Source organism: Aphelocoma coerulescens, chromosome 1 (assembly GCF_041296385.1).
Source record: "Aphelocoma coerulescens isolate FSJ_1873_10779 chromosome 1, UR_Acoe_1.0, whole genome shotgun sequence".
Lineage (NCBI taxonomy): Eukaryota > Metazoa > Chordata > Aves > Passeriformes > Corvidae > Aphelocoma > Aphelocoma coerulescens.
Window position 1 is genome coordinate 20,614,649 of NC_091013.1, and position 17,590 is coordinate 20,632,238.

The window sequence follows — 17,590 nt, forward strand, 5'->3', positions numbered from 1 at the left end:
TGAGAAAGGCTTTTGGGCTGCTAAAGTTCTATATTATCTATATGTAAACAATGACTTTTCTGTGACAGTGGCATATCAGTCACGTAACACTTATTTGGATAGGATGCCTCAATTTCCCCAGGGTTTGCTTCCCTGTGTTCAATCTTTCAGATTTGCTTTAAGAAATATGGGACAAAATGGAAACTACTGCTCATGCAGAGTTTGAAGTGATACAGTACCATCATTCTGGAAAAGACTGAAAAAGAGACATAATTTTTTGTCCTTACTTTTTGAACAGCAGGAATGGAAATTATTTTACCTTTAATGTCATGTCATCGGAGCAAGACGCTAGTAGCATGCCAGATGGGTCCCATTTGATTGCATTCACTTCGTTCTGAAATCAAGAGTGATTTTATTAAGCAAATATTCCAGTTACTGCATTGTACTGGGCCCTCAACAGAGGGCACTCAAGGTTTGTGCATGGAACAAGTTCATCCACAAATTACAGTGCTGGGTGCTTTTAGAGGTGAACAAAAGCAGTGCTGCCACCCCAACACGCTTTTTAAGTGGCATTTTGGAGTGGAACCATCCTGTGCTTGTGAAAATCCACACAAACAATCTTCTGATGTATGTTCTCGCACAAAGTTTCTCCTATCCTTTCTTCATATCCTAGGATTTAAATAAACCCTTAAACCAGACAGATTGCTGATACAGCATTAGCTTCTTTTTGAAATGGAGGCATTTCTTTAATTAATGTCCTGTAGACTCAGAGAGATGAGTTTTCAATAGAAAATACTGATCCGGGTGGGATGTAAAGTTTTGTGGACTTGAGAATTCTTCATATCATAGCTCTACAACAATGCTGGTCTCTCTAAAGAGAGGTTTATGTGTAAATGAATTCCGTGATGGAATATTAAACAGTTTAGGACGCTTTCTCTATCAGTCTTTCTAGCACTTTGTACTTAACTAAGCCTAGTGTATCCCCTAGGTAATGAGTAAGTTTGCCATGCTTTTCCAGAGTTATAGATAAGGAGAAAAAAAGCACTTCATAAAAAGGGAAAGACTGTTGTCTTAAAAATATAAATTGGCTCAGGGTCTCAGTGAAAACAATCCTGGAAAATATTTAAATTTTGCTTTATATATTTCACATGTTACAGTAATAATTAAAAGCAAGTATAGATATATTTGAAGTGAAAATTTGGATCATGTACAAAATGGTGCATTTCATATAATCATAAAAAGCACCAGTCTGTTGTTAGGAATGTACAACCTGTCATGAAATATCAGTTTAACCACAGACTAAGATAAAGGTCTCCAAATGCACAGTATTTCTTCCACAGGAAGATAGCAAGTTCTGGGAGCTAACATCTAAATTATGGGTCAGTATATAATAGCAGATTTTCTCACAAATGAAACATAAAAAAAGTAACCTTTGACAGTCATTAAATACCACCAAGAAAAGAGCACGGAAATACATCTTAAATATATCTTATTAGATTAAATTGATTCTAAAACTGAACAATGGCTGGAAGTAAACTGTTCTCTCCTTATTCACAACTCTCATTTAGTAAAGGAAATTAAGCCAGCAAAAAACAGAATCTTATTTATGAATGTGCCTTTAGTCTGCAGCTCATGCTACGTAGAAACACACTCACTGTTTAAGTCAGAGGTTTTGCCTCCCACAGTGATTTAGAACATTTTATCCCTTCTCACAGGCAGTGAATCACTCCCAAGGAATATGTTTTTAAGGAAACAACAGGGTGTAACACCTTTGCTGCTAGAACATACCCTGCAAACACATCATCTGCCATCATTACAACACATTGCTATGACTTTATCACTAACATTTTGGACTTGTTAAACTTACTGTGTGTCCTTGAAAGGTTTTAACGGGACGATCACAGCCAAGTCTGCATACATGAATGCACATGTCAGTACTGCAGGAGGCAAAAGTAGTGTTGTTCTGCCAGTCTACATCCAGAGCAGGAGCTGTGAATACAAACAACAGAAGGAACATCAGGGATCATGACAAAGAAACAGTTATCCCAAATAATCTTCCTCCTATCACCTATCTGGATGAAACAAACTACAGGCTAGTTCTTGGTCTGTCACCTGTTGCCAGTTATAGGGACTGTCTGAAGGGCACAAATTAATTTTTCTATTCCAATGGATAATCTGGATGCTTTGCATGGCATCTACCTATGAGAATCTTTTGGGTTAAGTTACATAAGCAGGGTGAAACACTACCTCCACCCTCTCTGCTCCCAGCTACACATATCATGGGCTATGTCCAAAATTCATCCCTCTGTAAGCCAGTTCAGTGAAGAAACTGAAAGAAAACTAACCCAGAAAAAACGTGGATAATTTCATCTGGGTTAGACAAGGATGTTCCTGTGAATGCCAGACACAACACACGGCAAGGTGGAGGAGCAGGTGGCTGTGTCCCTTGGCACCAGAGCTTTATGCAACCACTGATACAAACCTATCATTCTGTGCAGGCATGTGGATTGATAATCTTAAAATGCAGTTTAATTTGCTTGGGGACTGATTTTAGGCAGGTACATTGATCATCCTCATCTGAAATGAGTGGAAGAGTTTCTGTAGAGGGTTTGGCATTAACTAGCACTGAACTAACAAAACTGTGTGTGCAGAGAACACATGAGCATGTAAATAGTGCCTGTGTGCAACACACACACACTTTGCAAAAAGAATGTCAAAAAATCCCCAAACAACTTTTCCAGCACATGACTGCAGAGTACAAGAAGGAGCAGGAGGGAGCTCCTGACAAACAGCTTGCTTGTTTTCTATGACTGCTGCTTGGGCTTTTTCCCTCAGGATAGAGTTTAGCTGCCCTCCAGAGGATGACATAAGACTTGCTAAAATATAGCAATCGTCATTCTCAGCACACTCTTGTTAGAAGCAAGTGTGCCAGAATGAGACCAGCATATAGGAAACAAAGTTGAGTCTCTTCCTGGCAAAGATACAGTGCAAATTTATCATTAAAATGAAACCAAGAAATTCCTTACTCAAACATGTTTAGAAAGATACTTTGGTAATAGGTGAAAAGATACCTGTTCTGACAAGCCTGTTACATTTAGATATGTTTTCCTATTATAATTTTTATAAACTGCAAAACAAAATAGATCCATATCACCTTCTGAATCATCAGGTAGCTCTCTAAATGACAACGGAGGGCTAACATTGTTTCACAGACTAGAGGTTTTTTCAGTATTAATGAAAAAGATCAATAATTCTGTACGACAGGTAAGGAATTACTACCTTGCAGAAATATAAAGGAAATTTGTGTGAGGAAGGCAGACTACTTTTGAATTTTCCAATGAACGTGAATGAGGATCAGGAAACAATAAAAGATCTTCTTTCTTTAACTGCCTGTTTGTCTTTCTTTTTATGATGCAAGCTTTGTATTACTATTTCAAAGCAAACAAAAATCTATCATCATTAATAGCAATATGCCTTCAGGGCTAGTATCTAATATGATATGTATGAGTCAAAAACTAATTTTCAGAGAGCTATTGGCACCTAAAGCTATGGATTTACACTGCAGCATAATTTGAATCATAAACTGCTGATAATTAACACTGATTCATTTACTGGTGTACTCAACCATATGTTTACTGGATAAGTAACTACATAAAGTGGTCCGAAAAATTCAACCAAACATGGTTCTTGATGTAAATAATAAAATTGCCAAAGTATTTCCAAAACCACAGGACACTAGCCAATTGCATAAAACCAATTAGAATATCATAATATATCATAATAAAAGCAGCAACAAATCCTTAAAAAATGCAGCTAAAATAAAAACCAACAATAAAAGTGTTACAATAATTATCTGTTAATTTAAGCTTTTTCAGAACAAATTTAGGTGTGATTCAGAACACTTGGATCACAGAATCATAGAATGGTTTAAGTTGGAAGGGACCTTAAGGAACACCTAGTTCCAGCCCCCCTGCCATGGACAGGGACACCTTTCACTAGACCAGATCATTTCACTAGACCAGAGCTCCATCCAACCTGGGCTTCTCTGGGCAGTCTCTTCCAGCGCCTCACGACCCTCACAGTAAAGAATTTATTAATGATATCTAATCTTAACCTTTTGTCTTTCAGTTTTAATCAATTCATCCCTTGTCCTGTCACTACACAACTAGATGGCTAAAACTGGGGTCATACAAATACCTCTTTTGGTATCAATTAAACAATTTGTTCCTGCATGTGCAGACATCAGTCCGTATCTATCAGTAGATGTCAAAATTGGATTATTTCGCTCCTTTTTAAAGAAATAAGTTTTGTGAATATGTATTTTGATCAAATGCCCTATGATTATTCATAGATTTGCAAAAAATAATGAAATCCTAGAAGCTACTTATCTGCATACTTACATATTTTGACCAAAAAACCTTAAAAATTACATGGGAACACCAATGACACAGAGGCCTTCAACACCCAAACAAAGGAGTCTTCCTTATTTATTTTAAGATGACAGTTTAGTCCACATGGTGTAAACTAAACCAGTTGTTGTAAAGAAGCAGAGAGTAAAAAAACCTTATGTTATTCCCAGGCCAACTACTTCCAGACTTCAAAGAAGTATGTGTTAAAGGAAGTGCACCCTGACTGGACAAGACTTTTAATTGTTAAAACGCCACCTTTAATCCTTGTGTAGAAAAGGTTTTCAGATTCCACACATGGAAATGAATTTGTTCTCAGTTTGTTCTGGTGACCCAAAGGTGAGGTCTTTGTGGTTTTAGACTTGCGAGGACAAAGTGAGTAGAGAGTCTGGCTGATTTTAAGAAGGTTTTGTAGAATATATGCTTTCTCCTGTCAACAATTTCCTTAATAATAGTATTTCCTTTAACTGCTTTACTTTGCTATGAAAACATATTTGAAATAGTGAAAAATAATTAAAAATATGAGCTTCTCCATATCTAAACTTCAGTTGTGTCTCACAGTCCAAAGACAGTGTGTGCAGTAAGAATTTTTTAAAAAATCTTTTAATGTACATGGACATTTTGCATTGGTAGATATAGCTGAGTTTTCAACTTGCTAAAAAGGGAACGGAGTGACTTGTCATTGATGCACATCACTGCTAAGACAGCTTACATGTCAGTGAATATGATTCTGAAGGAGCAACCAAGTTCTGAATCCACAACTAGATTACTAGTTAGGGATCCAAGGATTAAGAGTCTCATTAACTGAATCACTCTATGTGTAAAGTTTGCTGTTACGGAACAGTTACGGTAGATAAATAAATGCCACAGTGAGAAAATCTGTCAGCAGACACCAACTCCTCTAAACTGACAGCTGCATTAATAAATGAGGAGATGAGTGATAAAAATGCAGAGTATGGATTTGCTGTGTCCATGGACATACTTTTTGTCTGCTGTTGAATAACCATTTAGATTGCTATTGCATATTAATATCTGTGTAAATGTGAGAATAAGAACAACTAGAAATTGAGTTTAAAAGCATATCCAAAATAATGTTTTAAAATTAGTATCAAAAGATGTGTTTTTAAACATCATTCAGCACCTTGTGAAAATCTGCTGTATTTAACAATGGATTAGTTACAGTGAACTAGGAAGATGAACACCCCTAGCATCAAAATCCAGAACGTTCTCATGGTTTTAAACTCAGTTTGACTATACCCCTTCACTATGGCAACTCAGCCACTTTGGAGCATGAATTCAGGCATCATCTTACAAGTCTGGACTCAGGTGAATTTGAGATTATGTCAATGACTGTCTGTTATTCAAGATTATTTACTATCTGCAACATCTCCTGTCTTCTTGAAACAGATCTACAAGTAACCATCCAAGCAGGGTTTTTGGTGCAGCAAGGTTTTGAAACTCAAGGCTGGCAACTGATTTCCAATAATCAGAGAAAGCAAATATTGAAGAATTTCAAGTTAAAATTAAAAGCTAAGAAATTCTGAGGACCTTCATGAGTGCAGTGGTGAATACAAGGTGCATGAGAGATCTGCCTGCTTCTGCTTCAAATCAGCTTCATTGAAACAGGAGCAGAGAATGGAAAAGATCCCAGACACCTCCACTGCAAGTTCTCTTCATGAATCACCACCTGGTACTATTCAAGCACATAGATAATGACAGGACCATTCAGTTAGGTAGACATGGCTGGTGTACAAATCCTCTCCTAAAAACAGTTTGACTTTCAAAGCTGATTCTCACAGAACTGCGTCGTTCTCAAGTGAGAATAGACCCACCAGCCATGATACTCAGGATAGTCAAAGAACAAAAAAACTTGATTGAAACTTTTCTCTGGTAGATATGGATAAAGTACATTGACAGAATTAAAAACTACATTTCATTTTCCTAACAAGAGTTATGCAAAAAGTACCTGAATGGAAAGGAAATTGCTGTTTAGCTTCTCCTGTGTGAGCATCCCAAATTATTGTTGTCTGCATCCAAAGAAAGGGTGGAAAAAAAGATTAGTGACTGTTCAGCTCAGAGAAAAAAACCCAAAGAGCACCCTTACTAAGTAGCAATTCCAAATGATGAACTGATAAAATTATTGACTACACAGAGCCTTGTGTTCTCAGAAGCGGGAAAACCAGAAATCACTTCCAGATATTACAGAATAATAATCTAGGTGTAGATAAAGAAGTATCATGCCCACAGAAGAAGCAATATAACTATGAAGGATGGGCATATTCTCTCTGAATAGCACTAGAAGACAACACCACACATTTTTAATACACATATTGAAAAAGTTGTTTCAGTTCCCATCTTTAAAGAACACTTTTTCCCCCTTCAAAAGATGCAAGTTGAATTCTACTTCAAAATGATCCTGACCCCATTTCTAACAATTAAACCAACAAGTGAAATGTTTTTCTATCAGCAGAGTACACAATACTTCTTGCCACTGAGGTGGGACGGACTCAAGTGTAATTGGCTTACTACAGGATTAATCCATACTCACAGCACATGTGAGCACGTCCCCTGTAGAGCTCAATACCACCTTCTGAGTGAATTGTCAATTTATTGGCAATATATACTTCCAGAAAATAAATTAAGGATGCATCATCTTGCTGATAATGGATCACCTAAGGAAACGCTGCTTTTATTGAGAATGTAAGTTTCCCAGAGTAATGGAACTACCATTGGGAGAGCAGTGCAGCTGAATTTAAGCCAGTATTAAAGCGAATAAGACTAAGTTTCCATTTTCACAAGGATATGAAAATATAGGAATTCACTGAGCCTACAAATGTACAAACCTCAGCTAGACTCTCCCTGCCAGCCACTGGAGAGAAGCACTGTCAGTGCATCTCACTGGAACACAGGCCATGCAGCCTATCCTTTGGAAGTGCCATTTTTCTCTCTGAATTTTTATAAAGGAGGCCAAGGATGACATATGCATCTAATTTTCAGACACTGAAAGTTAAGCAAGATGAATGCTGTGTACTTTCCAGTTTCAGTTTTAATGGATTTGTGCTCATCATCATCAGTCATCTGTTCATTTTAATCTCTAATGTGCACTCAGCTGTAACTATTTTGCAAAACTAACTGTTTTGCTTGATTTTCAGTCCAGAACTGTAATTTTTTGCATATTTCCAGAGGAAGCCATATATATTTTATTCAAATAAAAGTTTCAACACTTAGATGAGCTAAAAGGTGCGGTATCTTAAGGATCACTTTCTTCCTGTAAATAGTTAGCTGATAAAAACTACAAATGTAAGTACTGGAAGCAGTTCCTTCCTTAACAGAGACACACTTAAGATGCAATTTTACACAATTTTTTTTAAAGTTAAGTATTTTCCATGAGAACAGTACACATTTATACAGCCTCAAAAATGTAATCAACATGCACTAAAATATATTAAAGAAATGTAAACTCTACAAGATGCCAGAAGAAGAAAATAATTTTAAGGAATTAAGCAGCACAAGCTCACTCATCATCATACTTTTATGTTAGAATAATGTATTTTTAAAACTCACTTTATCAACACCAGCACTTAAAATATAATTCCCCTTTTTGTTCCATTTCAGGGCAAATATTGGACCTTTATGTTGACCTAAGGTGCTTGCAAGGTTACCTGGAATAAAGAACAGGTTATTATTACAATTTCTTTACAAAATAGTCAAATTCAGTTCACTGCTGTTTGATGCTTAATAACAATAAATGTTTGACTTACCATCTTCTGTCCATATTCTTGCAAAACCATCATATGAGCCTGTAGCCAATAGTGTTCCATCACTCTGTTGGAACATATATAAATGGCAAAGGTTGATATGAGCTAAAATATGTTTCAACCAATCTTTTTCTTTCTTTTTTAAGATCTGCTAATTGTGATTTATGGGAATTCTGAGTCCACTCATTGAGACAGATTATGCTATGACTTAAACTAAAGGTTTGAATCTAACTAACTAAAGATTAGTACTAATAACTAAAGGTTATTACTGCAGACAGCCCAGAGAAAATAAAACCCTCTAACATACAGTGAAATATTGGGCTATACCATCAGATATGAGCCATTTAATCAAAGAGATTAGAAAAAGAAAACAAGCTATAACAAGTTCTATGGGCTTCTTCCAGATAACAAACAGATACTACTTTTTAGACATAGAGGACCTATAAAATATCAACAGATGACCTAAACCCAGACTAAATCCCAGTTCAGTGAAATTCAGGCACCTGTACTTGAAAGTAGGCTCTAAGCCACCTACACTCAGGGTTAACACCTTGAATGTTATCTGCCACCTACTTTCTGCTTTCTACTTGTCTGAACACAGACTCCCACATGTGCTCACAGGCACAGTACCATGATGGACAGCCTGAGAAAATTTGGATTCATGGGACCCACTTAGGAGGAAAAAAAGCCCATTAATCTAATCAGCAAATTACATGTATTCTGGAAGGAACCTTTCACAGAAGGACATGTCCTGTGCAGGCAGTGATGCTGGTGTGATTGGGCCAGAATAATTAAAACAGAACTTGACTCTGCAGTCTGGTGTGATGGACACTGTTGAAGCAGGGTATTTAGTCTTTCAACATTTCAGAACCTGAAGAGTGAGATTCATCCCATTTATCTCCAGACATGCAGAAGTTAGGACTTAGTTTAAGAGTGCTATCTGGTCTCCCTACATAACTAACAGCATCATACAACTACAACTCTGAAGTGTAATTCATTATCTCATTTGCTTTAGATTATGCCCAACCCAACACAAAGGGATGTGTCTCTGTTTCTGATGACTTAAGGTGAGTCTAGAGGACTAGCTTAGATGGTTAAAGCTACAGGAGATGAATCCTACCCCTAGTATCAAAGGGCATGATCTGAATATGACCTCTAGAAATAACCTTTCTTATTATAAGTCAGATAAACCAGAGAAGAAGTAATTTAATACCACCAGGGTGAAAATTTCACAGGGAAATATAATTAATATTGTGGTTCTAAATAAACAATAAAGGCAGATGGCATTTCTAGCTTGATGAATAGAAAAATAGGAAAAGGCATGAAATAATCCTTTAAAACATATGCCTACTCCAACCCTCCAAAAACATTGACTTGGAGCAGTTATAGATTTAACTCAAATATATAATAATGGAGGGGGGGGAATATCATAACCTAAGTCAAGCTCACTGTGATATACACTTATCTGGACCAGTCATGAGAAGAAAGGTGATAAAGGGCAAAAAGAGAGAAAGAAAAGCTCAGGAACTTAGATGTACAAATTTTATCCAAATTTGTTGGTGGCAATTCACATTCTTTGGGAAACTAAGGAAGCTGGAAGCACTTGAAGTATTTGAATTAGGGACATTTCCTTACCTTAAGTACTAGCACAATGCAAGTGAAGTACCAATGAAGTCTGGAAGGTAAGGAACTATTACAGGAAATACTATAGGATGCCCTATATTTTGGATAACTTGTCTCCTAACTGTTCTGCTCTCATTTAATGTCTTCCTCTTTCAATTACTTTTCTTGCTCCTTGATTCATTTTTTTTCCCAACTGTTTTTCTTCACTCTGATATCCACAGGAAACAAGTAATGAACATAAGCTTGAGTTTTATTTGCTTCCTTAACCTACCTCTACTTTCTGTATTATTCACCAATTTCTTCCATTGTGCAACTATAAAATACATAGGGGAAAGCTGACTTGTGCAGTGGCCTTATCTTTTACTTTGTGAAGCAGCTAGCTCACCTGAAGGACATAACTGCAGTAAAGATTAATCGAATCTTGGTCTCTGGCCAGCAACTGAGACTGTACATAACTGCTGAAAATCCCTTCTGGTACTTAATTAATCTGTTTTCCTATGAAAACAAGACTAATGTGATCACTCTGTCTGTACTAATATCAGCAAAACAGACAGAATGAAAATTATCTCAAAGTAATTAAGGTTCCTGCAGGGTCTTGTAAGCTCTTCTGGCAAAAATGCGACATGAAGCAGCCTTAGAGCTGCCCAAAGACACTGCCCAGACACTGGGAATTCTCAACAATACCTGTCCTCTTTGGTCACTTCAGTCTTCTCTGTGCAGGAGCATATTATCTAAGCTAGGAGGTTTTGCAGGATGAAAGTAAAAAAGGGATCAGGCAAGACAGTTTCATCCAGAAGGTGGATAGGTAACGACAGAATAACTACATATGCTCCTACCAAGATAAAGAAAATAATGTGAACATATTTTGCTGTGCACAGCATAATTCAAATGAGAGAGGATCTTGAGAGTTCAACCTCAGAAAAAGCTTCACTGGTGCTTTTATCTCCTTACATGACAAAATAAAGTAACTATGAGATGCAAATACATTGTTAATGAGGCTTCATTATTACATAGACTGCTTGTTTAATCTTTGTTCTTAAAGCTGGCAAAGTTTATTTTTAGCCATGCTCCTAAAATAGAGATATAAATATATCATTGTTAAGCTTGAAGATGGCACCAGTCCTGGAAAATTACAGCATGTAGGGGAAAGTTCAGCCTATTATGAGTATTTGAAACAAGAGGCCAGTAGGTTAGGACAGAGCTTCTGGTCACCTCAGATATGAAAGATACGGAGCAGCAGCTGTAATTGCCTTGGAATTAAATACAAACAGTTAAAAACCATACACAGTCTTAGAAGTTAGCTTACATTCCAGTCCAATGAAGTCACATCCTTATTGCTGGGGACATCATGCCCTCCTTCTCTTATGCAGTGCCTCAAAACTAGTTGAGTGGAACCGCTGTTGCTGTTTTCATTGAGATTCCATATCCTGGCCGTTGAGTCTCCGGATCTATAAAAGCAATTATGCAAGTAAGTTGAAATCTCCTCATGATGACCCAGTAAACAGTGTAAAAGCCTGTATTTCTGTTTTCACTGAGACAACATTACAGCCTTGCAGGAGACCGGAGGAACAAGAGCCGCTGGCCTGTAGTGTAACGGGAGCGTCTGACTGCATGGGGCTGCTGGGAAGGTTCTGGCTCTGTGTAAAACGCGGGTGTGTGACTTTGGTGCTGAAATTAGCATAAGCTCACCTGGGGGAGGGCCATATTCTACTGAAATGTTCCAAAGTCCTCAAGTAAAAGTTGTTTTGAACCTCCTGAGAATTTCGTTGTTTCTCCTGTGCACTGCCCAGAGTACATCCAACCACATTTCCCTAAACCCACTGAACAGACCAGGGCATTAAAAATCTTTAAAAAGTAATTTTTTCTTTCCAACTCTTTCTGCGCTCTCTGTATTTTTTAAAAAATGCTAACACATATGTAAATTATACCTGTCACAATAAATTGGTTTCTTCAGAGAAGTTTTACTTAAAATACATACACTTGCTGTCTACATTTTGCACTATATACTTAAAGCTGGTATTACCACAACTGAGATAGTCTGGGGCAACTTACAGTAACTGTCTGTAGCTCGCCTGCTTACATCATGCCGTCTGAAAAAGTGGCAAAATAAGTATTGACATAATAGAGCAAGACAGAGGCAGCATCAGGATTTTCATCTGTTTTACAGACCGATTATTTTCTAGAGAGGTGTTTCTAATGCAGGCTGAAACCCTGATTTGCTTAGAAAAAGTTTTGAGGAGGAAGAGTTTATCATTACCTACCTGTAAATAATGTATTTATTTTGACTTTGCATAAATCTTTATTCTACTGAAAAACATCTCTGAGGTTCAGAAATCAATTTGCCATGGAGTGGAAGATATTACACTTTAAAAGTTTACTGGGATTTTTTTCTCACTCCCCCTCCTCCATTTTTTAAAACAACACCACCAACCAAAACAAAGAACCCTGGATTGCTTGTTTTGTCCAGAAAGCAATTTTCATTTACATGCAGTAAGTAGAAACTTGGGTCAGAGTTAGCATCTCTCTTATACTTGCAAGAATTCATACAGTCCAGATGAAATTTCATTGTTGATATACCTGATGTGTTAGCTTTGCCTTTGTTTTATGTAATGACTAAAACTTTCTTTCCTATACACTATGAAGGAGAAAAAGTCTTTCTTCAAAGCCTAAAATCCTGAGATCTATTTTTGCTTTCATAAGCCCTGTTTTACTGAAAAAGAAATCCATCACAAGAGAGTATTAACTTTTCTTCTGGTCTACTAGTAAAACAATTTAATTATTTATACTAAGAATACCAGGCAAATTTTCAACACTTGACATGTCTTCAAATGCAAATATTGACCAAGCAACTATCAAACTCCATTGATCTCTGTGTATTATTTTACCAATAATTTACCCTAATTTTACACAAATAATTCAACTGTAAAAGCAAATACCTCTCTGCCTGTATAAGTAGCTCTGAGCTCTTCTGGGTCATGGCATGCCTGAGGAATGCGCCCCATCTCCTGTGAACCTTTTGTGCCAAGCTGAGATGTGATGGCTGGCCAAGGTTTTGAACCCAGCTACTTCTGTACAGCCATTCTTTAATTTTTGAGACATATCTTTCACATTAGTAATTAAGAAATAATTCAGGTCAGGGTAATTTTTGCCACTACACAGCTGTGACTGTAATATACATCCTTACTTCTTCAGAGGTCTGGAAAACTAGAAAATTATTTAAGTTAACCACGAGGCTCAGAAGTTAAGGAACATTTTTAACTGTGATAATTAACAATAATGGGAACATAAGTCTTTAAAGAACTGCTTCATTGGTTAACATGCTAAGTAGGAAATTTCTTCAGAGCTGTCTTCTCTGCTATGTAAGACTCCAGGACAGTCCTGCCCTCATTGTAATAATCCAGTTTGTTATTGGACCCTGTGAATAATGTACTCAGTCACTTGGCTATCAAATACAATATCCTATTTGCTAGTTCTAAAAGGGTTATGTTTTGTTTTTCAACAGTTTTATTTAGTCAGTTTTCTGGCAAGGCCTGGCCAATCTTATTTTCCAGTATTTTAATTTTGTTTTTCCTTTTTCTTCTTCCTAAGGCTACATAAGCTATTATGTGTCCCTGCAGAGAGGCTTTATAAGCCTACCAGTGTGCAGCAAGGGTATTTGTGTGTCTTCCCTTTTGCTGCTGGGGAAAAAAATAAGAGTATTCTCTGCTCTGGAAAGGATTCTGATTTCTGTTGAATGATTCAGTGAACCCTGCCTTATTAGAGGACCACAGTTCAAGCACAATTCAGAAAGATATTTAATCTCCTTAGCCCACAGAAGCATTTCTATCTACATGATAAAGCAGCTCATTCCAACATGCAAGTCATGAATACTTGAGTAATAGGAATACTCCTCTGCACTGTGGTAGAGTACTGCCAAATTTTAGGAAGGGTAGGTCTGAAAGGAATTTATTTCATGCTCTCCTGCCCCAGGCTAATGAAGGTGGACAAATATTTGTGGAATTTAATTTGTGACATATAAAATCACCATTCTGTAACTGGCAGCACAGAGGTTGAAAGTGCTGCAGTTGGGTAAAGAATTTTGCAAGATGGTTGTTGAACCTTGATATTTCTAATCTTCACCTGCAAGTCTTAAAATCGCTGTTCTTTGGAGATGCAATATCACTAACGTGTATTTACCACTCCTGGCTCCAACAGGCCAGAGTTACTATTATTTTATTTTAAGAGATATTATTAAAAGCATTAAGGGAAGGAAATTCCTCATATTTTTTATGACAACTAACCTTTCCTTAATAAAGCAGGTCTCTCAAACTAAGTGCTTACTCTTCCTAGGCAGTCAGTAGAGGGAAATGCCTCACAGGTGTCTTGATTAAGATCTCTGCCCCACTGATTCTACAACATTGCTCCCTGCTACAGGTTACTCAAGTTGACCTCCCCTAATAGCTGATCACTTTGCAATAATGGATTTGATGGACTGAGGAAACCAGTCCCAGTAGTCCCCTGCTAACGAATAAGCACCTAGAGTTAGCAGAATTAATATCTGGCACTGACATAGAGGGGTGGTGTCTGAAATCAACACCCTCAACCTGGCAATTCAAAAGGATTATTCTGAAAGGTAATTTACAGTGGATCCTAGACCACAGATATGAGGAATACAGTAACCTGAAGTACTGTATATATGCAGAAACAATAACAGCAGATGGCCTAGAAACATCTTTTCTTGCTTCTGAGAGACACAGCCAGAACTGAAAGATCTCGGACAGCAGCTTTTATGGATAATTACTTTGGTGACTAGGGAGAGCAAAAGGTGCATGGAGTGGTTTGGAAGAGACCAGTCACAGCCTCTCTGTGTGAGAGAGGCTGGCATAAATTAGCTGATAAGCAAAGAAACGCACTGCTGATTTTGGGACTGAGGCCAGGTCCTTCTGCTTCACAGCTATGTGAATTACTTGAAGGGCATGGCTGGATGTCATAGAACAGAACACAGTGTTGGAAGCAGCAGTGGAACATGATGACAGAAACATTCTAAATTCAACTCGAAAAGGTTTTGGAGTTCAAGGCTCTAGCAGCCTTGACATTCACAATCCATCCACTTCCACACTGGGAAAGTCAAGCATGTTCAGAACACTGTCATTGGACCATGATGACCTGTACAAGCAAACTGACAGGTTATTCCCTGGCCAGATTTTGGCTTGTTTTAATTAGCACTCTTGCTCGGGGCTCTGACGTTCTCTCTGAATAACTCCTGGGCATGGCTTGGTGGTTACAATGTCCAGAGATGATTCCCAATGTGCAGTCTGTTTGGCAGCCAGGGCAGTGTGCTAGCACAGACACCAGCCATTCTGTGCCAGCTGGCCTCAGTGCCTAGGAATATTCCCAGGCATGGTTGTTTACTAATGTGGATGGAGCTGTAATGGGCTTCTGCACTACACAGGGAACATAACCATCTGCAACAATTTAAGTGTGTCATGAAATTAAAACTTAGATATTGAAAGATAACTATTGGTAGAAACCAGTCTTTGGGCTTATGGCTGGGAATGGCCAAATCTTGAGATTTAACAGAGCACCTCTTTTTTTGGTATTTTTTCACTGGTCCAAAACACTCTATGCAATTATTTGCTTTGGAATGTTGACTTCCTTCATAAAGTGTATCTTACAATAACCATCTTACATGGCTGTATGCATGCACTTCACTGTACTATTATAATGCTTCTGTTCATAACATCTAAGCATTCTTCTCATAGGCATCTGGTGATAGTCAGGCCTTTGATAGCCTTTACTGGTATTTCTAGTCTCCCCCATCCTCAGCTTTAAGGGTTGTGTGTGTGGTGGAGGAAGAAGAGCAGCTGCAGAATATATTTTTCTAGCAATTTGATCAAAGAAATTCCTGTCTGTCTGTTATATTTTGAAATAGGTCTTTGCAAAGCCCAGAGAGTATGTATTACCATGCTAGTAGTCTTCACACACTAGAAAAGCAGCAACTGAGTAGATGTGACATTAAATATCAAAAACCCTTTCTCTCAGTGGGATAGTCACTAAATCTGGAAACCAATGCTCTAGTTTTGGATAATTAATTCTACATTTCTTTTAAACAGCTTGCTTCAGATTAGGTTCTGAACCTGCATTATTGTTTTAGTTCTTTGACGATTACATCAGGTTGCCGTCTAAACTGCTGCTGCTAGTTGTTAGAAAAATTTATTGCCTGTATAACAAGGCTTGAAGAAAATACTTTGTCATGAATTGAGATTTGATTAGTTACTTTATAAACAAAACAAATATGTTCTTATTTCCTCTATTTAATATCTAGGTTTTGAAATGTATTTTTTAAGATGGGTACAATCAAGCAGATGGGAAACCCAAAGAGAAGAACTAACTGGGCAGCACAATATGGCTGTTATAGAATGTAAAAATTTGACATTCACGCATCAGACTAACTGCAGTCTTCTTTTTCCAATCATTACTTTGTAAAGGGCAAACAGAACTGCAGCATACTGTAGATCTTGGGGAATTTCTCTCTCTTGTTTAACTGGTGCTGAAACATGGAGTTTACCTGTAGATAAAAGCTTGCACTGTTATTATACCAGACATCTCAAAGGCTTCTTTGTACAGTGGCATAATTATTCAGTCAGCTCTCTTCCTTCAGTTTCACTTTCTTCTGTGCACTCTCTGCCATTTCAGGCACTAAGCTTTGCCATGCACTGGCTGCTGTGTTACCCGAATTCCAACTGCATCCCTACCTTGTTTCTTACAAGCAGGCTAAAATCTGACCAAGATGCACATAGATCTAAATTATTTGCATTGTCATTGCACTGCTATTAGTGTGACTAAAGCACATGATTGTACTTTGTAACTACATGTGTATACTTATGTGCTTCCATGGTCACTAGCAAAGCTCATTATGAAAGACCTATCACACTGAAGGGTAAAGCTTAATTGAATGGCTAGTGAGAGGGTATTCCTCTGGCTCAGATATCTGACTAATGGTTCCGATTATCATCCTCCAGGTTTACCTGAAGCTGTGTAAGACACCACTGTCCAGGGGTCCATCTACCAGTGCTTAGCACCCCGAAGCAAAGTTAAATGCACACTGCAGCACATATTCTGGTTTATTAAATGCTCCACCACTTAAACTATGCACACTAGGACTGTGCACCACAGATTCTAGGGAAGCAGTCCACTATGGTAAGCACTGACTTGCTTAAAATTGATAAATGGAGATACTTAGTACTACAGATGCTAAAAGTACTATTGGACCTGGACATTCCAGAAACAAAGCATATTCAGCAGGATTCTGGTTTCTAAAAGCCCATTTTGTTGTCTGAAATTATTTTTTTAAAATTTCTATCTTCACTCTCTTGGAGATCTCTGCTGTTCATCCAACATGGAATTTATTTTATTTTTCTTTCCTATTTATACTGTAATTCCTTGTTTTCATGTACTAAGTGGACAAAGGTTAGAAGACTATTCTGATAATCTTGCAAAAAACCTAGAAATAAAATAAAGACTCTCCTCTTCCTTGTGAGGAAAATATTCTAATACTGCTAAGTAACTCTGAGTGATTTACCTCCTCTAACTTAGATCAGTTTACTCTATGTTGCCAGTTAGACTTCTTAAATTTAGTCTTCATGTTAAAGTTTAACTTTAAGCATGAACACAGATTCCACCAGTGCTTGCATACATCTCTCAGAGTACATTTATAATTGTGCTTTTGTTTGGATCAAAAGTGCTTTTGTAAGTCAGTCTCCTGATCATCCCACTTAGGATGCTGCGGTGGTCATTGCAGAGCAATCCTGCAGAGGATAAACTGGACTCCCATGACACTAAACC

General features: G+C 37.5%; 1 protein-coding gene across 3 annotated transcripts in view; it reads right to left on the bottom strand.

The window, feature by feature from the left end:
- The window catches only part of TBL1X (transducin beta like 1 X-linked), a 193,084-nt gene that overhangs the window by 9,411 nt on the left and 166,083 nt on the right, over nt 1-17,590 (bottom strand). For all 3 annotated transcript variants that reach the window (XM_069003856.1, XM_069003841.1, XM_069003848.1), the window contains 6 exons: nt 11,073-11,214; nt 8,147-8,210; nt 7,950-8,047; nt 6,352-6,412; nt 1,847-1,968; nt 299-373 (listed from right to left, as the gene is read on the bottom strand). In XM_069003856.1, coding sequence (XP_068859957.1) covers nt 299-373; nt 1,847-1,968; nt 6,352-6,412; nt 7,950-8,047; nt 8,147-8,210; nt 11,073-11,214 — 562 coding nt within the window. The remainder of the gene's footprint in view (nt 1-298; nt 374-1,846; nt 1,969-6,351; nt 6,413-7,949; nt 8,048-8,146; nt 8,211-11,072; nt 11,215-17,590) is intronic.